This window comes from Onthophagus taurus, chromosome 11 (genome assembly GCF_036711975.1).
Source record: "Onthophagus taurus isolate NC chromosome 11, IU_Otau_3.0, whole genome shotgun sequence".
Lineage (NCBI taxonomy): Eukaryota > Metazoa > Arthropoda > Insecta > Coleoptera > Scarabaeidae > Onthophagus > Onthophagus taurus.
Window position 1 is genome coordinate 26882845 of NC_091976.1, and position 23061 is coordinate 26905905.

Sequence of the window (23061 nt, forward strand, 5' to 3'; positions counted from 1 at the left end):
CTTAAATAGATACAAAAAAATATAGAAATTCTTCATATTTGCATTATTAAGTTTCTAGTTACTCCCAACCTTAAAACTTTTTATCAATATGATGGGAAGAGTTATACAGAACTTTTAGACTTTACTCTTATTGAAATCTGATGGATTTTGTATCTCCCAAAAAAAAATGTACCAAAGCCCAAGCAAATTATTGTTATAATACAACTTAATTTAGCATTGGGTTGATCGATTTGTGTTAGTCAACCTAAGTAACATAACTCTCTGTGTACTATTACGTCGTTATCTGCAGCATCTTGTCCAATTAGATACTAGTTCTGTATGTAATTATTCCTGTTATTACCACTTTGATAAAAAGTTGAATTTTCGTAAGTTCTTCAGTTTTCTCTTCATCTCTCCAAAGTTATTTTTTTGCGTGGACGACTTAAAAAATTCGTAATCGAGAAGTGTCCACAACCCAAACTATATAACTACAAATATAAAATAGATTGTTATTATGTAGGACTGAGAATGACCATATCGGACCAATAGAGTGATTTGAAGTCCTAGAAGAGCACTTTGGAGAGTACTTTCTGGTTTTAAAGTACTCAGCGGCTACTGGATTAGGAATTGCTTCCCTGCTATATTATTCTGATCTCAATCTTTGTGACTCATTAGTGTAGCAATATCGTTGAACTCATTCTCTTTTAATAACACCAATATTAATGTGTGTTTGATCCTCTAGAGTCTTCTGATTTGGTATATACTGTCGATTCTGCATTGCTTGTTCCAGTTGCTAATTTTGTTAACTGCTGTTAGTAAATTTATTGGCACTGATCTTTATCCACGCCCATTATAGCAGTATCATCGACAAAAGTGGCAGGTAGAGGACTAGTCCTAGTACACTGGTTTCTGGTACCTCTGCATTAATTGATTTAAGGGAGAGATACATTTAGATCAAGATTTTTTTTCATTAAGATGCAATTAATTTCAAACATTTTGCCTGGGAGTCTGCAAATCCAGGACCATAGAAAAACCTTACTCAACATTCCTTCACGGTATAATTGACATTACAAAAGAAACCGCTCGGGGTTAGAAGTAATTTACAAAAAAACTTTTACTACAAATGTTGTAGCAAATTTTATTCTTAACAATATTGCTTTCTTGCACTTTTGCTCTTGGAAGTAAATTTGACAAATTTGTTCCTTTTTCAAGTGATAGATGGTACTACTAAAGATGGTACATTAATGGAAAATAAGAGAGTAGCCATTTGGTTTACTTTGTCAAAAAAAATATTTTTTGAATACGACATCCGCCAAATGTCTTCCGTTACAATTTGTGCATTCTTGGAGTCTCTGCAAGACTCTGCAAGAAAGAAGTCGCACGCGGTTAGGTAGGGAGTCCGTGAGGGCCAACTGATATCCCCATTTCAAAGCATTTACAGCAGTAGTATAGAAACGCCGATTCTTAACAGGAAGTTGCACCACAGCACCACATCCGCACCACATGACGTCATCAACCCAATGTAAAAGGATAGGGAAGGGTACCAACCTAAGGCTGAGGTGAAAAAAAAAAGGTTGGTATTGGAAAAGACACCAGATCTAGTTACCAACCTATTTTTCCCCCCAAGCCTTTGGTTGACACCCCTCCCTATCCTTTTACATTGGGCGGATGACGTCACGGAGGTGCAACAACTTCCTGTCTAGAACCGGCGTTCATTGAAATTCTTGCAGTGTGACTTGTTGCCCCGTCTTGTTGAAAAAGTGTGTGTTCATTCACTGGAAAGCCTTCAAGTTGTAGTGTGAGAAAATTCTAAATCATTGCAACGTGTCGTACAGAATTAACGGTAACGGCATTTTCAGCATCATTCTCAAAAAAGTATGGACCGATGATTCCATTTGACGAAATCTTACCATTTTGAAAATAGGCTTTAACTGCGTAACCACGATTCCCCCCCTCCAACGCTCCATTGTAAACTAAATGGCAAATCATACAGGTCTTGGCAAGTCGGCTACTTTCTTCCCCATCACTTCGCGGCGCGCTGTAAACCCTATCTTAAATCTTTCCTTTTCACTGCCGGACCCTGTATTTGTTTCTTTTTCAAGGTATTGATGGTAAGACTAAAGAATCGAAGCATGTTATAAAAAAAGTTTTGGAACAAAAGTTGTAGCAAATTTTCTTCTTAACAATACTGCTTTCTTGCACTTTTGCTCTCAGATGCATACATATCGAGCAAAACAGAGAAATATGAAAATTTTATGAATTTGCTGCTGTTTTAAGTAATTAATGGTAACACTCAGGAATTAGAGCATATCATAAAGAAACTTTTACAACAAAAGTTGTAGCAAATTTTCTTCTTAACAATACTATTTTCTTGCATTTTTGCTCTTAGAAGTATAGATATCCAGAAAAATACGATAATATGAAAATTTGATAAATTTGTTTCTTTTTCAAGTGATTGATGGTACGACTAAAGAATCGGAGCATGTTATAAAAAAAGTTTTGGAACAAAAGTTGTAGCAAATTTTCTTCTTAATAATACTGCTTTTTTGCATTTTTGATCTTAGAAGTATAGATATCCAGAAAAATACGAAAATATAAAAATTTGATAAATTTGTTTCATTTTCAAGTGATTGATGGTACGACTAAAGAATCGGAGCATGTTATAAAAAAAGTTTTGGAACAAAAGTTGTAGCAAATTTTCTTCTTAACAATACTGCTTTCTTGCATTTTTGCTCTTAGAAGTATAGATATTGAGAAACATACGAAAATATGAAAATTTGATAAATTTGTTTTTTTTTTCAAGTGATTGATGGTACGACCAAAGAATCGGAGCATGTTATAAAAAAAGTTTTGGAACAAAAGTTGTAGCAAATTTTCTTCTTAACAATACTGCTTTCTTGCATTTTTGCTCTTAGAAGTATAGATATCCAGAAAAATACGAAAATATAAAAATTTGATAAATTTGTTTCTTTTTCAAGTGATTGATGGTACGACTAAAGAATCGGAGCATGTTATAAAGAAACTTTTAGAACAAAAGTTGTAGGAAATTTTCTTCTTAATAATACTGCTTTCTTGCAGTTTTCTTTTCAGATGCTTATATATTGAGAAAAACGTAAAAATATGAAAATTTTATGAATTTGTTGCTTTTTCGTTATTAATGGTAACACTCCAGAATCGAAGTATGTTATAAAAAAATTTTTGGAACAAAACTTGTAGCAAATTTAATTCTTAACAATATTGTTTTCTTGTGCTTTTTCTCTCAGATGCATATATATCGAGAAAAATACAAAAATATGTCACTCCTCTGCGCCAAAAAGTTTTGAAAATCGGTACATTAAGTCATATCTCAAGATCAAGCTATCTTTTATATCAGTAGATTTACCCATTGTTATTCATTATTGCGAATTAATTTGTTTCATGGAAAATTTGAATACCTCATTATAAGGAATGACTTGCATCCCCCTCGTGTGTTTAGTATAAAAATTCAAAAATAATCCTTAAAATACTCTAATAATAATTTGAAAATTTTAATTTCTTTTTTTTCCATGATTCATACTAAAAATAAATAGAAAATTTATTTTTAAAAGTTGATAATCTCTTGACGTAGATTAAAAATAATTTACGCATCATAACAGATTCATTATACCAACAAATTTTAACATAATATTTCGCAATGTCGCATAAAAACATATTTTGGTACATAAAAAAATTAAAAACGTGACTTTACTCATCACATTTATTCAACAATAAATTAGATAATTACATAACTCATAAGAACATACGCAAACATAATAAATAAATGTGTCATGTCTTTCCGTTATCACTCATCACTTTGTTCTGTTTTTTGTACTTTACGTACAACATTTCCACCGTCCACATTAAAAACGTGGCGAATGTTACTGCGTTTATCACGTAGATACAATTACGATAATTTCCACTTAAATCTCGAATATAACCTAAAACAAAAAATAATTAAGTGTTTTAATTTAAAAGAATTACTTTAATTTACCAATAACGGGTCCTCCAGCTAAAACAACAATCCCATTTACAGTCATTTGAATTCCAGCGGCAGCTGCAAATCTTTCAATTGGGACATAACTCGGAATAACCAAGGAATAATAAACAGTTCTAAATCCTTTGGCTATTCCAAGAGTTGCAGCTATAATCAGAAGTTCTTTGTATTCGCCGGTTAATAATAAAGCTAAAAAAGATGGTTTATAAAAATTATTTTCTTACGAAATAGTAATAACTCACCAAATCTCGTAACAATTAAAAGTATCATTGAAACTAAATACATAACTCGATGAGATTGTTTTAAAAGATCGCCAATAAATGGGGCGCAAAATCGAAAAATGATGTCCAAAATAGAAATTACCGACATAAAAGTGGCGATTTGAGGAACGGTTAAATTGTAATCCCCCAAAATAAACGGTGTTAAAACGGAAAAATTCATTTCTGCGAAAATTGCGAAAGACATTCCAAACATAATGTTGAGATAAATTGGATCTTTAAGTAATTTTAAATCGAACATTTCCGTGATGTTATGTCCGATTCGTTTTAAAAGTGATTGCTTTTCTTTCTTTTTAACATCTTTTGATTTATCTTCTGTTTCATCTTTTTGAGATTTATCATTTTCTTTGTTTGGATTAAGCGGTTCTTTTTCTGCCCTTTCATTTTCTTCAAGAATTTTTGTACCACTTAAAGATTCCATTGATTTTTTTAATGATTTTCTTCTCCTTTGTGAAGAAACCGACGATAATCTTTGTCTTTCCTCTAAAATATATTTTAAAATAAATTGAATTATAATTTTGTTTTAATTTTTACCGTTTAAAGACCACATGCTTCCCGATAAATTTGAATCCAAGGCTATTGCAGCTTCAGTTTCAACATTTTCTTTTTCTTTTTTCTCTTCATCTTTTTCTTCATCTATAATTTCATCTTTCATGTGCCATTTAACTGGTTGTAAAAGAAATGCGCTAATAAATGAATGAGATACAATCCCACCTAAAATTGTCATCGCGCCTTGAACTCCATAAGAAAATAAGAGGAAACTGATGAATTGCGGCATTAAAACTGGCCCTAACCCTGCTAATGTCATCCCTAAACCCGTTGCTTTACCTCTTCTTGTTGTGAAATAAGAATTGAGGGCTAAAGAATACGATGACATTCCAATTCCCATTCCGATTGCTGTTAAAAAAAGTATTGTTTTGTTAGATGAACTTGTTATTTGTTATGATTCCGCTTAAAAAAGTCTTATCGCCGAAGATTAAGATAGTTTATAGAAATAAATCTATTTTTATCGACAGTTTTATTTCCTGATTGAAAAATAATAACTTACTAACATGTTATAAGTCCGTGGGTGATCATGAAATGTTTAAATTTCGTTGCTCGAGATGTTAAAAGAACGCCTGTCGTTATAAAGGTGGCTCCAATTAATGAAACTTTTCGAAATCCTAATTGTTTCAATAAAGGACCCATAATTATTCCGATTAACATTGAAAAAGCTGCACAACTATTTAAAATCATTGAGATTTCGGTTGCTGTAAATTCTAAATCTTCGAAGGTTTCTTTGTAGATTAAACCAAAATTTTGCATGATCGGTATGCAGAAAAACTAAGAAATTTATTAACTTTAATACATTTTTTTGATTGTATAAAGAACTTACATGGTTCATTGCATAAGCAATCATAATAATCCAAGCATATCCTCCATCTGGAGGAACTTTTTTCGTCATAACACTCATAATTAAAAAGAAAAACTAATTATCACTTTAATCACAATTAAATTATAAACTATAACTTTATATCTAAAACACGATGTTTTAGACTTGGAGGGAACTTTGTTAATATTAGTCAGAAAGCTAATAACACTCTTTTATACGTTTTAGCGATGAAGTTATTTATCTACAATTTTATCTGTGCTACTCTTATACTCCTCAAAAAAATGATAAAAAGTAAAACTCGGGGATTGTGAATCAGATAATAATTGCTGTTTAATCAACTCATTTTCTGTTTAAATAGTTACTTGCAATATTAAAATGCGGCGAAATGATTAATAAATAATTCTCATTTATTTATATTTTTTAAAAGAAAAACAAATAGCAATTAATTTATCACATCATTAAAGTTAATTACAAAATTACTTGAGATTGAGTAAAAAAAACGCAAGTAATAATTATTCGTTAAAATTTCTTATCTATTTTTTGATAATTTGATTAATCGGCTCCTCTGAGATTTTAGATAAATTCTTGGGAACCTTCATGACAATTTTTGAGTATCTTATATAAGTTGTTTCTGAATTAAAAATAAATTAACTGAATAAAAAAAACATTGATCATTAATTAATAAAAATTAAAGAAAAAACACGTTTAAAAATAGAATTTATTTATTATTGTAATAAATAATAATTATTATAAATTTTTTTTATCACGTTTGCTTTTTGTATCGCATGTATAAAAGTTCAATGCTCCACATAACGAAAGCTGTAAACGTCATTAAATTTATGACGTAGATGCATTTTATGTAACTTCCGGTTATATCCCGAATTAAACCTACAAAAAAAAAGAAATTATTAATTTTAATAATAAAGAAAAAATTAGAAGTAATCTGGAGAGTAGCATAAACAGAACAGAAAAGATAGTGACATAACTTTGCTGATATTACCTAAAAGATGATTTAACAACAATTGATTTCATTCATGTCCTTACCAGTATGGTATAGTAAAATAAAAGCAATATTAAAAATCTATTAATTAGTACTCCACCATTCACAGGAATTAGGTTTGTCATTAGCAACCTCATTGCAACAATCCTAATACGATATATAAAATCTCTTGTTGCTGTTTCGTCTAGTTTTCTTCTCTTCACTTGTAATCCATCATCACTTTCGATTATTAATTAAAGTATCTTCTTTTTAATGCAAAAAGTCGTTTTGAAAAATCGCTTTCAGTTCTTGAGAAATAAATTTTTCGTATAAAATCCATTTCTTGGAATATGAGTTTGAAAATTTCCCAAAGTGTTAATAAGAGTGTCCTCTTTTCAATGAACCTATACGATTTGAAAAATAACTTTTAGTTTTTGAGAAAACAATATTTGAAGTTTTGATAAAATTTGCGATGTTGCAATTTTCATCGATAATTTTCAAAATTCGCTATAAAATTAATTTCTTGAAGGATCCTTGTGGAAATATCACCACTTATTGGTTAAAGTGTCCTCTTTTTAATGCAAAAAGCCGTTTTGAAAAGTCACTTTCAGTTCTTGAGGAATAAATTTTTGAAATGATCGACAATTTTTTCTAATTTTACAATTTTCGCCAATTAAGTTTTAAAAATTCGTATAAAATCCATTTCTTGGAATATGAGTTTGAAAATTTGTCAAAGTATTAATAAAAGTGTCCTCTTTCTAATGAACCAACCCGTTTTGAAAAATAACTTTTAGTTTTTGAGAAAACAATATTTGAAGTTTTGATAAAATTTTCGATGTTGCAATTTTCATCGATAATATTCAAAATTCGCCATAAAATTAATTTCTTGAAGAATCCTTTTGGAAATATCACCAATTATTAATTATAGTATCCTCTTTTTAATGCAAAAAGCCGTTTTGAAAAATCACTTTTAGTTGTTGAGAAATAAATTTTTGAAATGACCGACAATTTTTTAAAATTTTGCAATTTTCGCCAATTAAGTTTTAAAAATTCGTATAAAATCCAGTTCTTGGAATATGAGTTTGAAAATTTCCCAAAGTGTTAATAAAAGTGTCCTCTTTCCAATGAACCAACCCGTTTTGAAAAATAACTTTTAGTTTTTGAGAAAACCATATTTGAAGTTTTTATACAATTTTCGATGTTGCAATTTTCATCGATAATATTCAAAATTCGCCATAAAATTAATTTCTTGAAGAATCCTTTTGGAAATATCACCAATTATTAATTATAGTATCCTCTTTTTAATGCAAAAAGCCGTTTTGAAAAATCACTTTTAGTTGTTGAGAAATAAATTTTTGAAATGACCGACAATTTTTTAAAATTTTGCAATTTTCGCCAATTAAGTTTTAAAAATTCGTATAAAATCCAGTTCTTGGAATATGAGTTTGAAAATTTCCCAAAGTGTTAATAAAAGTGTCCTCTTTCCAATGAACCAACCCGTTTTGAAAAATAACTTTTAGTTTTTGAGAAAACCATATTTGAAGTTTTTATACAATTTTCGATGTTGCAATTTTCATCGATAATATTCAAAATTCGCCATAAAATTAATTTCTTGAAGAATCCTTTTGGAAATATCACCAATTATTAATTATAGTATCCTCTTTTTAATGCAAAAAGCCGTTTTGAAAAATCACTTTTAGTTATTGAGAAATAAATTTTTGAAATGACCGACAATTTTTTAAAATTTTACAATTTTCGCCAATTAAGTTTTAAAAATTCGTATAAAATCCAGTTCTTGGAATATGAGTTTGAAAATTTGTCAAAATGTTAATAAAAGTGTCCTCTTTCCAATGAACGAACCTGTTTTGCAAAATTACTTCTAGTTTTTAAGATAACAATATTTGAAGTTTTGATAAAATTTTCGATGTTGCAATTTTCATCGATAATTTTCAAAATTCGCCATAAAATTAATTTCTTGAAGAATCCTTTTGGAAATATCACCAATTATTAACTAAAGTGTCCTCTTTGTAATGCAACTAGTGGTTTTGAAAAATCACTTTCAGTTCGTGAGAAATAAATTTTTGAAATGATCGACAATTTTTTCGAATTTTGCAATTTTCGCCGTTTAAATTTTAAAAATTCGTATAAAATCCAGTTCTTGGAATATGAGTTTGAAAATTTGTCAAAATGTTAATAAAAGTGGCCTCTTTCCAATGAACAAACACGTTTTGAAAAATTACTTTTAGTTTTTGAGATAACAATATTTAAAGTTTTGATAAAATTTTTGATGTTGCAATTTTCATCGATAATTTTCAAAATTCGCTATGAAATTAATTTCCTGAAGTATTCTTATGGAAATATCACCAGTTATTAATTAAAGTATCTTCTTTTTAATGCAAAAAGCCGTTTTGAAAAATCACTTTCAGTTCGTGAGAAATAAATTTTTGAAATGATCGAAAATTTTTTCGAATTTTGCAATTTTCGCCAATTAAGTTTTAAAAATTCGTATAAAATCCATTTCTTGGAATATGAGTTTGAAAATTTCCCAAAGTATTAATAAAAGTGTCCTCTTTCCAATGAACCAACCCGTTTTGAAAAATTACTTTTAGTTTTTGAGATAACAATATTTGAAGTTTTGATAAAATTTTCGATGTTGCAATTTTGATCGATAATTTTCAAAAGTCGCTATAAAATTAATTTCTTGAAGGATCCTTGTGGAAATATCACCAATTATGGATTAAAGTATCCTCTTTTTAGAGTTGCTTCGTAAATTAAAGCATCAAAAAAGTTCATTTTGTATCTTGGATTCAAATAAGTTGACAAAATCACTATCCATTCCATCACTACTTCATAGTATTAATAGCCATTAATGTCCTAAAAGCAGTTATTAATAAGCGGAAGCAGAGTACCATTGGTATCTCATACACCCTAAATGCTTATTGACCGGAAATGTAGACAGAACTAGTTCTATATAATTTAATAAAGTATCCCTGATTATCCAGGAAAAGGATAAACCTTTCTGGTAGCCAGCAGTAGTAGTCAAACAGTATATAGCCTTCCTTTAGCAGTATCTAGTACTCAGCCAACAGTAACTAGTAGTCTATAAAAAATGAAAATCTAGTATTTCACTGTTAGTATCTTTAGTATCTATCTTTTGCCAGTAGTGTAGACTTGACTTGCATACTCTTAGTAGGCAAGAAGTATCTAGCCAAAAGTATCTAGTCCACCGCCAAGAGTATCTAATGTTCTGCCACCTGTATCTACGCTTCCGTCGCCATTAAAATTTGAACTAAGCGTTTAGAAGGATCTTTTTATTACAATCACGAAATTTTTATGAACCTATGTCTAAATTCATGTTAAAATTAATGGTACCAAGTCCTATGCTCTATTATCATTGATACTATACTTTATGCAACACAATTACACATAGATTGTGTTTTAGACATGGTTCAAATATGTACAATATGTGAATTATGTCACATCAAAGTTATGTCTATCTATTTTTTTAGAATAATTTAAAAGAATTGTTAATTAAAAAGAAAAAGATATAAACCATGCGGGGAGATGTACGTTCCGTCCAATCGGACTGGTGCGTGTTCCAGACTAGACGTCGCGTCTTTATTTCTTTATGTAGGTAAAATAAAGGCGCGACGTCTAGTCTGGAACACACTAGCACCATCTTGTTCGATTAAGAGAAACAAAACCTCCTTATACTGAAATCTTATTCCATCTTGTTCAGAAATTATTGATAATCAAAATTTTCATTAAATTGTTTGCAAGTACGATATTTGAAATTATGATCTTCAGATTTCTTCTGGTAATTCTTCCTTAATAAGACAAAGAATCGTAATGGAAACCATAGCAATGTTATTATTCCTTCTTTCTTGTATCTTATTCTCTTCGTTTCAATAGCACTATTTATTATCATCTCATTTATTTTATTTTTTTATAAATAAAAATGAGACTTTAAGCCCTCGTAACCTTTGAAATATTGTCTTAAAATACCTGATACGAAAGATATGATTATTTTTTGAGATTACTCATCGACAATGACCATAATATTTTGTTGTATTGATGGTCAAAACATTCATTCAAATCCACGTATACAAAAAAAATCTAAATAATTTTTAAATTTTAGTCTTATTAAACTTATTTTAATTATATTTGTTTAAATAAACTTGTTTTATGATTTATTTATATTGTAGCTCACGAATAAGAATAAAATGCATATAAATGATAAGATTTCTATAGAAGTAAATAAGATTTTATAGTTTAATTACACACCTATAAGCGGTCCACCTATCCAAATAAAAATTCCGTTCATTGCCATTTGCATTCCCATCGCAGGAGCTAATCTTTCGATGGGAACGTAACTTGGAATTACTAAAGTTGAATAAACGGTTCTAAAACCACGTGCAATTCCTAAACCGGCCGCTACAATTAGTAGTGGATAATAATTTGTTGTAGCTAATAAAGCTTGAATAAAAAAATATTAAAATAAAATACATTTTGTTCAAATTAATTTAAACTTACCAAATCTGGATACAACCAATAAAAATAACGATAATAAATATTGTATTCGATGCGATTGACTTAAACATTCACCAATATACGGTGCTAAAAATCGAAAACATATGTCAGTACAAGAAACTACAGACATAAAAGTAGCGATTTCTTGCGTTGATAAATTGTAATCGCCAATTATAAACGGAGTGAGCATTGAGAAATTGATCTCCGCAAAAATTGCTAAAGACATCCCAATCATGATATTAACATAAACTGGATCTGTTAATAATGATAAATCGAAAGTATCTATAATAGTCCGTCCGATTTTCCAAAAAATCGATTTATCTTTCTCTTCTTTTATTACTTTTTGATTTTGTTCTTTTAAAGGTTCGATTTCTTCGACCATGTTTCCATCGGCATCGTATAACTTTATTTTAATATCGGGAATATCAGATTTTTCCGATAAAGTTAACGATGCTTGTCTTTGATAAGATTCTAAGATTAAAAAAAAATATAATAAATATAATATTTCGTTACAAATTGTATTTTTGATTTTATTACAAACCAGCGATTGATTTTAGACTTTGAGAAAATGCTGAATCTAAATTAAACATGGCTTCTATCTCGATATCTTTTGATAATTCCCTAGATATTTTTCTCCTTGGTGTTCCAATTTCAAATCTTGATTCCTCTAAAATTTCTAATCTTTTAACATTTTCTGGATTATCATCATCTTCGCTGTCTTCGGTGTTAATTTGTTTATTTTCTTCTTTGGATTCTTCGGTTATTTCTTTTAAGTGTTTACGAACTGGTTGTAATAAACAACTACTAACAAATGTGTGAGCATTTATCCCCCCTATGATAATCATAGTCCCGGTTACTCCATAAGAAGATAATAAAAAACTTATAACTTGAGGCATAAAAATTGGCCCCAATCCTGCTATTGTCATGGTATAACCAGCAGCTTTGCTTCTGTTTTTAACAAAATAATTATTTAAAGCCACCGGATAAGCTGCTAAACCTAATCCCATTCCGAAAGCTAAAACAAAATAAATTTACACCAAAAATTTCATTAAAAATATTAATTTTACCAGTTATAAAACCATAAGTGACCATAAATTGGATAAAAGTATTTGCAAAACCCGTTAAAAGAATTCCTGATGTGAGAGAAAAAGCTCCGAAAACTGCAACCTTTCGAAATCCAAAACTTTTTATTAAAGGACCAGCTATGATTCCGCACAACATTGAAAAAGCCCCGCATGTGTTTAATATTAATCCGATTTCGGTTGCTGTAAAATGTAATTCCTCGAATTTATCTCGATAAATTAAACCGAAACCTTGAAGTATTGGAATAATCATTAACTAAAAAAATAAGTACCTCAAAGTTATATTAGTGTTAGTTATAATCAAAAAATACTTACATGATGAAGTGCATAAGCTGTTACAATTGCCCAACCATATCCACCATCAGGAGGTACTTTTTTCGTTAAAACCGTCATGTTATTTAAAAAAACCAAACACTTTTATCCATAAAATAGCCTCAAAAATAAATTTTGATGACCGAATAAATCGAAATAAATAAATTATCACTTAAATCTCAATTTATTTCGTTATTTTTAAAGATAACGTTTTATCGATGCTATTCACTAACAATAATCGGTTGTACTTGTTGCATCACGAGTAATAGCAATAATTATCTTTACTGCATTCACATTATTCCGGATTAGATTTTGAATGCATAAAATGCTCGAACAAAACGTAACGTTTTCAATGCTATTTTATCTTAAAAGCACTCATCATTTTTAATACAACTGATAACGAAATAAACTAAACTGTAGAATTATTATTAACAAACTGAGTCTTTTCATGAGTTGTTGTTTATGATTTCGTTTCCTTTTTTATTTCTTTGATAAGTCATAATTTGTTATCGAGTTGTTTTTTAGATTTAATTTTAATTTAAGGGATGAAATAAAAGTGTCAAATTTATTATTGTTACAAAATATATTTAAACTAATTTGTACTCAAAACAAGACAAGTATTTATTATTTATCATTTAAATCTAATTAATTAAAAATATCACATATCGAATGTTACGAAAAATATTATTTTCTAATATTTCTTAAAAACTTTTCTCCCAGCCAAGCAACTGCTGTTGCATATGTTAAAATGTTTAATAAATGTAATGTTACAACGTAATTATTTACTGAATCTCTTATCCAACCTAAAACAAAAAACAAAAGTGTATTTATTAGTTGGGTTGAGGTCAAATTTCTATTAGATAACAAATTACGTATAAATAAAGAATCATTAAAATGTATTGCAATTTAATTTATTGAACGGTTGTAAAGATATGCAACCTTAAAGTCAAAACAATTTTATTTTAACCTCATAAGGTTGTTATGATTAAATTAATTGAATATGTTGCATAATTTTGCCACACCAATCCATATCAATTAATGACGTATGCACGTGCATCATAGAAGAAGTGTACTCTCACAGTCACATATACGCTTTGATTTCTATATTTTGCTCAGTATGCATTATTTGATCACGATGCCATTTTTTAGAGTTAGATCTTCTCTAGCCTTCTATAAAGAAGATTTAATCTTCCACTGGTAGTACTCACTCTTTGCAACCAACATGTAGACATCTGCAAGCAGTATCTACTCTTCTATTTCTTTCATTAGCGGTTCTTCCAACAATATCTAGATTTCTGCTATCAGTAAGTGGTCTTTAGCCAGCAGAATAGGGTCTTTTGAAAACACGTCTTGTATAAAGAGAATGTTGACTTGTATTAGTAGTATTAAACCTTCTGCTAGTAGTAATTACTAGTGATGGAACGGATAGTGATTTTGCTTTGGGATATTTTCATACTCATATTCCAAAAACTGGATTTTATACGAATTTTTAAAACTTAATCGACGAAAATTGCAAAATTCGAAAAAATTGTCGATCATTTCAAAAATTTATTCCTCAAGAACTGAAAGTGATTTTTCAAAACGGCTTTTTGCATTACAAAGAGGACACTTTAATTAATAATTGGTGATATTTCCACAAGGATGCTTCAAGAAATTAATTTTATAGCGAATTTTGAAAATTATCGATGAAAATTGCAATATCAAAAATTTTATCAAAACTTCAAATATTGTTTTCTCAAAAACTAAAAGTTAGTTTTCAAAACGGGTTGGTTCATTGGAAAGATCACACTTTTATTAACACTTTGGCAAATTTTCGTAGTCATATTCCAAAAACTGGATTTTATACGAATTTTTAAAACTTAATCGCCGAAAATTGCAAAATTCGAAAAAATCGTCGATCATTTCAACAATTTATTTCTCAAGATCTGAAAGTGATTTTTCAAAACGGCTTTTTGCATTAAAAAGAGGACACGTTAATTAATAATTGGTGATATTTCCACAAGGATGCTTCAAGAAATTAATTTTATAGCGAATTTTGAAAATTATCGATGAAAATTGCAATATCGAAAATTTTATCAAAACTTCAAATATTGTTTTCTAAAAACGAAAAGTTAGTTTTCAAAACGGGTTGGTTTATTGGAAAGAGGACACTTTTATTAACGTTTTGTCAAATTTTCAAACTCATATTCCAAGAAACGGATTTTATACGAATTTTTAAAACTTAATCGCCGAAAATTGCAAAATTCGAAAAAATTGTCGATCATTTCAAAAATTTATTCCTCAAGAACTGAAAGTGATTTTTCATAACGACTTGTTGCATTAAAAAGAGGACACTTTAATTAATAATTGGTGATATTTCCACAAGGATGCTTCAAGAAATTAATTTTATAGCGAATTTTGAAAATTATCGATGAAAATTACAACATCGAAAATTTTATCAAAACTTCAAATATTGTTTTCTAAAAACGAAAAGTTATTTTTCAAAACAGGTTGGTTTATTGGAAAGAGGACACTTTTATTAATGTTTTGTCAAATTTTCAAACTCATATTCCAAGAAATGGATTTTATACGAATTTTTAAAACTTAATCGGCGGAAATTGCAAAATTCGAAAAAATTTTCGATCATTTCAAAAATTTATTTCTCAAGAACTGAAAGTGATTTTTCAAAACGACTTTTTGCATTAAAAAGAGGACACTTTAATCAATAATTGTCGATATTTCCACAAGGATGCTTCAAGAAATTAATTTTATAGCGAATTTTGAAAATTATCGATGAAAATTGCAATATCAAAAATTTTATCAAAACTTCAAATATTGTTTTCTCAAAAACTAAAAGTTAGTTTTCAAAACGGGTTGGTTCATTGGAAAGATCACACTTTTATTAACACTTTGGCAAATTTTCGTAGTCATATTCCAAAAACTGGATTTTATACGAATTTTTAAAACTTAATCGCCGAAAATTGCAAAATTCGAAAAAATCGTCGATCATTTCAACAATTTATTTCTCAAGATCTGAAAGTGATTTTTCAAAACGGCTTTTTGCATTAAAAAGAGGACACGTTAATTAATAATTGGTGATATTTCCACAAGGATGCTTCAAGAAATTAATTTTATAGCGAATTTTGAAAATTATCGATGAAAATTGCAATATCGAAAATTTTATCAAAACTTCAAATATTGTTTTCTCAAAAACTAAAAGTTTTTTTTCAAAATGGGTTTGTTCATTGGAAAGAGGACGCTTTTATTATTATTTTATACGAATTTTTAAAACTTAATCGGCGAAAATGTCAAAATTCGAAAAAATTGTCGATCATTTCAAAAATTTATTTCTCAAGAACTAAAAGTAATTTTTCAAAACGGCTTTTTGCATTAAAAAGAGGATACCTTATTAGTCGAAATTGATAACAGCTATAGTTCTGTTAGTAATGAATATGATGAATTAAAAGCGAAGAGAAGAAAACTAGACGAAACTGCAATCAGGGATTTTATCTACGACTACTTGAATAAGTGCATCATTACCACACTCATTTGAGGTGATTTGAGTTACGTAATGAAGTTCATTACCGCACTGGTTTCATTACGTAACGCATATTTAGCCCAATCAGAACAGAGTTAATTTATTGAAATGAGCAAGAATACAAAAGAAAAAGTGCTACCTATTTAAAAAAAAAATAATTCTATTTATTATAAACATTAATTGTTATGTTTTTACATTTCGAAACATTTATTCCAGATGAGTAAACATGTTATTGAAACTGACATTAGTTCAAAATTGTCAACAATCATTTCAGAATAGTTTTATAAATGTCAAAATATAGACCTTTTTAAAGAAATAGATTTTTAAGTCATTTTTAGCAGTCGTAGATAAAATGTTGTATATCACACGTGGGCTAGAGCATAATTACAGTACTCGTGTGATTAAACCACTCGGTCTACAACCTCGTCGTGCAATTTTCCACACTCGTACAGTAATTATGTTTCTAGTCCACTTGTAATATAAATAACTATTATATATCGTGTTGGAATTGTTATAATGAGGTTGCTAATGACAAACCTGATATAAATATAATAGTCGCCGGATATCCGTTCCACCACTAGTAATTACCTTTCTGTAAGCAGTAAGAAATTTTCTGCAAACACCATATAGTCTTCCTTTAGCAGTGTCTAGTACTCAGTCAGCAATAACTAGTCGTTTATAAAGAAAATCTAGTATTACATTGTTAGTATCTTGTCTACTCTTCGAGCACGCAGTATCTAGACTTGTATCAACAGTATCAAGTCGTCATTAAAACGTCATTAAAATCTCAACGAAACGTTTAAAAATAAACGTTAATACACTACTTTAATCTTTACTTACCTATAACTGGTCCCATTACAAGAAATAAAAGTCCACTCGTTGCTAATTGAAGACCAGAAGCTGCTGGTAACTTTTCTAATGGCACATGACTTGGAATAACTAAAGCCATAAAAACGGTTCTTAACCCCTTTCCAAAACCTATTATAACAGCTACTAATATTGACCATTGATAAGTTTGAGTATGAACAAGAACTAAAAAAAAAACGTTAATTAATCTAAAAAGTTATTTTATTATTTGACTCATACTTATTCTTCCAAATGCCATGCAAAGAACGCCAAAAAGAAAAAATGATTTATTTTCCCATCCAATTCTGTCGGCTAATAACGGTACGATAAATCTTACAACAATGTCACTAGCGCCTAATAAAGACATGAAAGTGGCGATTTGATAATTTTCGAAGTGGAATTCTTTAAGTACGAATGGTGTTAAAATTGAAAAATTTAACTCGACGAAATTAGCTATGGTTATTCCTAACATAAGATTAACGTAGACGTAATCTTTAAAGAGATTCAAATCGAAGAACATAGAAAGTTTTTGCAAAAATGTATAATTTTTCTCATCTCCTTCCTCTTTAGAAGTTTGTTCTTGTACCTCTTTAAGTTTACGTAAATCCTCTTTTCTTTGTCGTTCTTTGGCTTGGATATCTTTGAACTCTTTGTAACGTTCCAATTTTTGAGCCGCCGTTTTTAAAACGACTTTTTCATTGGGGTAGAGATCGTTTTTTCCGTTTTTACTTTTTTCAACGTTTTCGTTCAACAACAATTTTTTTTCTTCTTCTTTTAGATCTTGTGGTGCTTTTTCAGTTGGGCAATCTTCTGCGTCGTGTTCTTGAATGATTGGCCCACCGGGTTTTTTCTTTTTAATTTCTGTTAAATTTGTATACGAAGATTTTTTCGACATTGCAACGGATGTTTGTCCGGATGCCAAACGAGATCTTCCTCTGCTCGATGCTAAAGACATCCTAGAACCGCGTAAAGAAGATTTTCTCGAGTACCAACCATCGTTTGCGTAGATTAACATTGGGGTTCCTGGATCAACCATGTCAAAACCGCAGGAAAATCTTTCGTCGTCGTTGTCGAAGTATTGACTGCTTAAAAGTGATTTTGATTTTTTATGTTTTCCGTCGAAGAATCCTGATTCGCCTTCGGTTAATTTTTGCCCTTCCTAAAGTTTTTTTTGATTTTTATGGATTAAAATAAAATTAATTTGAATTACTTCTCTAAACGTTGTGTGCCAATGAACGGGTTGTAATAATAAAGCACAAGCTATTGCATGCATGGAAAATCCTGCGAAAATTCCCAACGTTCCTTCCATTCCATATAAACCCATTAAATAATTGATGATGTATGGACAAACGATGGGGCCAACCGCTGTTGTTGTCCATGATAACCCTGTAGCAATTCGCCTTTTTCTCCGGAAATACGTGTTTAAGGCTAAGGCGTTTGATGATTGCGTAATTCCTAATCCAGCACCTAAACTATCAGGATTATAGATTAAATTTATAATTAATTGTTGATGATCTTTCTTACCATAAATTATCGAGTACAAAAGTAAATACATCCAAACTGTGTTTGCAAAACATGTTAAAACTAGCGAGATTGATATTAAAATTGAACCAAAAAATGCATATTGTCTGTAGGAGTATTTTCTAAAAACTGGTCCATTTAGGAGTCCTAAAAAATGTTTATTTTATAGCGTTTTTATGATTCAAACAATTTAAATTGAATACACTAAGGTTATAATATTTTAGTGTTTAATGGGATGATTAGCGACTCATAGTGTTAAGTGACGGCAATAAATTGCGATGAATGATGTAATTTTTGTGTATTTATCACGTGTAAAGTGAGTGATCAATAATATGTTTAGTAAGTTATAAGTTTTTCTTTAAATACAATAAAACTTTGATATAACGGATTAATATGGGTCCTTTATAACCAAAAGTCCGTTATGTGAAAAATTTGCACACAAATTTAAGCAGGTATCAACACCGTTGCGTTCTTTATTAATTAATTCTACATTTAGTTCAATAAAAATATACAAGAATCTAGCACTCAATAACAACTAAAACTAGATTTAGAATTAGTAACATTGAGGTTTAGCCGTGTATCTGAAGAGAAGAAAAATTTCGTGATTTTAATTGTTTCTAAACGTTTAGTTCAGATTTTAATGACGTTTTAATGGTAACAGAAGTTTTGCGGTGGACTGGATACTATTGGTTTAGGTGTAGATGCTGTTCGATACTGTTAATACAAAAACAGATACTGCTTGCTCGAAAAGTAGATAAGTCAAATCTGCACTGCTGGCAAAAGACAAAATACTACCAGTGAAATACTAGAGCTTCGTTAAGACGACTATAAAAAGAATTTACTGCTGGTTGAGCACTAGATGTTCTTACAGGAAAACTATACACAGTTTGCAGAAAGGTAAATATTGCTGGCAGAAGGCTAAACACTATCATTGCAAGCCAACATCTTCCATATAGAAGACCTGCTGACAAAAGTTTGCTAGTAAAAGAGTATATACTTAGAACATCAGGTACTGTTAACGGAAAACTGGATACTTCTAATTGAAGACTAGATACTGCTTGTAAAAGACTAGATATTGCTGCCAAAAAGCAAAATACTACCAACAGAAAACAAAATTCTCTGTATAGAATACTAGAAACATGATTTTTTTGAAATTCCAATCTATTTTAAATATCTATCTTGCTTCCACAAAGTATCTCTATACAGTTTGCTTCAAGACAATAAGGTATATAATCTAAAACATCTGTGCATTAAGTCTTCACCATGTTTCTATCAAGTGCAGTTTATACAGAGTGGAGTCTCCATCTAGGCTGCATTAATACTGCTTTGGACGTGCGTTATTATTATTATTATTATTGCTGCCGGGCTGAGGGGAGCAGCCCCTCTCGTTACCGCAACCTGTAGGTCCTTGATGAACCTTAGTATTGCCCTGAGGTCTTGAACCTTTATGTCGGTAGGTGTCGACAGATTTATACCGAAAATTTTCTGTCTTAGACGGCCTCTCGCGATGCAATTGTACAGTATATGTTCAGCTGCTTCTGACTCGTCGATGCAAAGTCGACAGGTTTGATCCTCAGCTTGTTCAATGTGGAAGAGGTGGTATTTTAGAGGCGCATGGCCGGTCAGGTAACCTGAGGTTTTATGCCTCAGCGAAGGGGATCTTAGGACGCATCTCATCCCTGCTTCTAAATATGACCTTATACGGCTAGTTGAAATTATATTCTGTCAGTATAAGGTTCGTTTTAATTTCAATCAGGTGATTTAAACATGGGTCCTTGAGGATTTCGAGGTGTCCTCTGAGGCTGCCCTGCATCAACTTGAGTGTAGAAACTATTTTCAGTGATAAGGCACTTGAAGCTGCCTCCTTTTGTATATACAGGGTGTTTTATGAGGAATGGTACATTAATATGTTATAGATATGTTCATTTTAAGCAGAAAAGTTCCTAAAAACATGTGCTTAATTCTCAAAGGTAACTTTTTGCATTAACTGGCTGTATCTCAGTTACCTTTGAGAATTGAGCATATGTTTTTAGGAACTTTTCTGCTTAAAATGAACAAATCGAGTACAAAATGAGCGGTGTGAGACCGAGTACGCTAGATTTGTGCCAGCTGTTGTTGTGCTGTCTTATGTTTTATTTTTGGCCACCAAACCAATGAGGCGTAGGCGACCATGGGTCTGATTATTGCTACGGCCCAATGAGCCATTCGTGGTTTAAGACCCCAGTTCCTCCCTAGGAGCCTGCGGCAGATCTGGTTTTCCATGACGGCCTTTTTCCTCACCTTGTCTAAGTGTGAGTTTCAGTTTAGTTTACTGTCTAGTATTGCCCTTAGATATTTAACTTCTGTTGTGAGGTTAATAGTTCTGCTTTAAATGGAGTATTTCGAATTTATTTGGATTGATGCTGAGCCCATTACTTCTACACCAAGTACTGGTGAGTAGTAGAGCTTTCTGCATTAGTTGAGTTATGATTGTATCATATTTACGTTGGATTGGGATTACCAGATCATCAGCATAACCCTGAATCTTGAATCCGTTTTTTATTAGGATCTTCATCAAGTACCAGCCACCATAATAGCACTCCCTCTTTGGGGCATCGTCTTAGCGCCTTTATAGTCAACGACTCGCCTCATGGCTATACACTATTTGATTGTTGACGGATATATATCTTTTACGTTTAGAGCCTTCTCTGTCTATGAAAGCACATAGGGCTATCTCTTTGGTTGCAATTGCCTCCTCTAAAATGCTAGTCAAAGCATGGAGAGCAGTAATTGATTTTGCTTTCTGGTAAGCATGTTGGCTAGGGTGGAGTGGATTTGTGACAAGCACTCCATTCCTAAGGTATTGATCGATTACCTTTTCCATCCCATTGAGGAGAAATGAAGTTAGGCTAATTGGTCTGTATACCTTGGGCGTTTGAACGCCTACCACCTTTACTTTCCTCCATAGTGTGGGTATATAGCTAAGGCTGTAGCTAGCTATATATAGGGATATTATTACTGGGAGCAAGTCTTCTAAGCCTTTTTACAGAAAAATAGGCTGAATTCCATCTCCTCCAGGCGATTTTAGAGGATTTTTTGAAATTAGAAATAGCCCACTTTACTCTGTTGGGTTAACTGTTTGGACGTGCATGAATACGCTAGAAGATAGAAGGTCCTTGCTGAATACTAAATACTGTAGGCAAAAGACTAGATGCTGTTTACAGAAGATTACATACAGGTAGTAGAAGAGACTAGATATTGCCGATGGAAAATACGTATTGATAGAAGCCTGGATACAGATGGCAGAATTTTGGATACTATTATCTAACAGAATAGAAGTCTAGATACTGTTTGCTCGAAAAGTAGGTAAGTCAAGTCTGCACTATTAGCAAAACATCTGAAGACGCACGGCTAAACCCGAAACTTTCTAATTCTAGGTCTAGTGTTAGTTCTAGATTTAGTTCAATGAAAGTTGTTCCCATTAAATTTCAATTTATTTAATTTGAGTTATAAAAACACCACCTTACATGAATTGAACATTAATTTAGCAACATCTCGTAAATTATAGAAAGATAACAAGTAGGTGCCACTTCATAGCGGTTGAAACCACATTCAAAATAAAAAAAATATACAAGTATCTTAAATCTCTTTGATCTGATCTGATTGTGAGTAGATTAAATAAAATAATTAATTCTTACCGATACATGCTGTAGCTGCTGAGTTTAAATTAATAATCGTGGTCGTTTCAGGATTAGTAAAATCTAATCTTTGGAATTTTTCCCTGAATATTAACCCAAATTGTTGTAACATAGGAAAAGTACTCAACTTTAACAAAAAAAAACTTATTAAAGAATAAAAATTAGAAAAGTATCTATACTTACATTACTAAATCCACAAGCTAAAAGAATTAACCAACCCCATCCCCCATCCGGGGCTATAAAATCAGGATCTGTAACTCTGTATCTTCTCCTTTTTGGTTGATTACAGTGATCGATTTTTATTTCTGGTACTTTCAATGTTTTATCCATTTTTGTTATATTATTTCAGGATTTTCAAAATAATCGCACGTGGTGATTTCTAATCATTAAAGTTGTAATCATGAATTCCATACAAACGAACTTGACACAAAGGTCAACAAATTATAGCTGATTCGAAATAGTTTTATCAAAATTAAAGAAAAAACTTTGATCCGTTTTGATATCCTGGTTTGAGTTATTTAAAAATAAAAATAAAATCGCTTAATTTTAATTTTAAACAAAGAAATGAGGCGGTTTCAAAACGAGTTGTTTCAACAAAGCTATTGTTCCATAAAAAAGTTAATGATATACTATTAAAAAACCAAGATCTTTTTGCTACTTTTAGTATTAAATTAAAAAATTTACTTACTTTAAAGGTTAATTGATGATTTTTATGATATTTTCATATTAAAGAAAGATAAGCACGTTGTAAATTTGTTGTAATTATATACAGACAGCGAGACGATCACTTAATCACAACTGCATCGCATGAATCCGCAGACTTAACTGAGGAGAAGTTACAGAAAAAAATAGGCAGGAATCATTGATAACGACAGCACAAAATTTTATCTCGACAACTTCAATAGTTATTCATTTTCATTACATAAAATTTTACCACAGGGCAATAAAACTTGTTG

The 23061-nt window shown here is 30.5% G+C and overlaps 3 protein-coding genes across 5 annotated transcripts; all 3 read right to left on the reverse strand.

Moving 5' to 3' along the window:
- Nucleotides 1-3701: 3701 nt before the first annotated feature.
- LOC139431924 (monocarboxylate transporter 14-like) lies at nucleotides 3702-5895 on the reverse strand. The gene is made up of 6 exons (XM_071200199.1): nucleotides 5645-5895; nucleotides 5322-5592; nucleotides 4804-5166; nucleotides 4234-4752; nucleotides 3989-4180; nucleotides 3702-3935 (listed from the first exon to the last, which is right to left on the reverse strand). Exons 1-6 carry the CDS (start codon nucleotides 5720-5722, stop codon nucleotides 3784-3786), a joined length of 1575 nt encoding a protein of 524 aa, XP_071056300.1. The 5' UTR covers nucleotides 5723-5895; the 3' UTR covers nucleotides 3702-3783.
- A 446-nt stretch (nucleotides 5896-6341) lies between these two features.
- On the reverse strand, nucleotides 6342-12959 carry LOC139431975 (monocarboxylate transporter 14-like). The gene is made up of 6 exons (XM_071200302.1): nucleotides 12548-12959; nucleotides 12218-12488; nucleotides 11692-12165; nucleotides 11154-11621; nucleotides 10905-11096; nucleotides 6342-6529 (listed from the first exon to the last, which is right to left on the reverse strand). The coding sequence occupies exons 1-6, from the start codon at nucleotides 12623-12625 to the stop codon at nucleotides 6405-6407; spliced, it is 1608 nt and encodes a 535-aa protein (XP_071056403.1). The 5' UTR covers nucleotides 12626-12959; the 3' UTR covers nucleotides 6342-6404.
- Nucleotides 12960-13108: 149 nt separating this feature from the next.
- Nucleotides 13109-22934, reverse strand: LOC111414360 (monocarboxylate transporter 9-like). Of its 3 annotated transcripts, none has more exons than XM_071199944.1 (8): nucleotides 22794-22934; nucleotides 22289-22484; nucleotides 22106-22232; nucleotides 18432-18575; nucleotides 18118-18374; nucleotides 17148-18066; nucleotides 16902-17093; nucleotides 13109-13347 (listed from the first exon to the last, which is right to left on the reverse strand). In XM_071199944.1, exons 2-8 carry the CDS (start codon nucleotides 22433-22435, stop codon nucleotides 13229-13231), a joined length of 1905 nt encoding a protein of 634 aa, XP_071056045.1. In that variant the 5' UTR covers nucleotides 22436-22484; nucleotides 22794-22934; the 3' UTR covers nucleotides 13109-13228. The 3 variants fall into 3 exon arrangements, with proteins under 3 accessions (XP_071056045.1, XP_071056046.1, XP_022901447.2); XM_071199945.1 differs by having other exon boundaries at nucleotides 18118-18379; nucleotides 22794-22924; XM_023045679.2 differs by lacking the exon at nucleotides 22794-22934 and having other exon boundaries at nucleotides 22289-22734.
- Between the last annotated feature and the right edge of the window lie 127 nt (nucleotides 22935-23061).

Bases quoted from the DNA above. Each gene is read 5' to 3' on its own strand.
- LOC139431924 (XM_071200199.1), bottom strand. From the start codon at position 5,722: ATGAGTGTTATGACGAAAAAAGTTCCTCCAGATGGAGGATATGCTTGG. The intron at 5,593-5,644 runs GTAAGTTCTTTA...TAAATTTCTTAG, and splicing joins TTGCTTATGCAATGAACCAT to TTTTTCTGCATACCGATCAT. The intron at 3,936-3,988 runs GTAAATTAAAGT...TTTTTGTTTTAG, and splicing joins AGCTGGAGGACCCGTTATTG to GTTATATTCGAGATTTAAGT.
- LOC111414360 (XM_071199944.1), bottom strand. From the start codon at position 22,435: ATGGATAAAACATTGAAAGTACCAGAAATAAAAATCGATCACTGTAAT. The intron at 22,233-22,288 runs GTAAGTATAGAT...TTTTTGTTAAAG, and splicing joins TAGCTTGTGGATTTAGTAAT to TTGAGTACTTTTCCTATGTT. The intron at 18,576-22,105 runs GTAAGAATTAAT...AACATTTTTTAG, and splicing joins AGCAGCTACAGCATGTATCG to GACTCCTAAATGGACCAGTT.
- LOC139431975 (XM_071200302.1), bottom strand. From the start codon at position 12,625: ATGACGGTTTTAACGAAAAAAGTACCTCCTGATGGTGGATATGGTTGG. The intron at 11,622-11,691 runs GTTTGTAATAAA...TTTTAATCTTAG, and splicing joins AAGTCTAAAATCAATCGCTG to AATCTTATCAAAGACAAGCA. The intron at 11,097-11,153 runs GTAAGTTTAAAT...TTTTTATTCAAG, and splicing joins ATTGGTTGTATCCAGATTTG to CTTTATTAGCTACAACAAAT.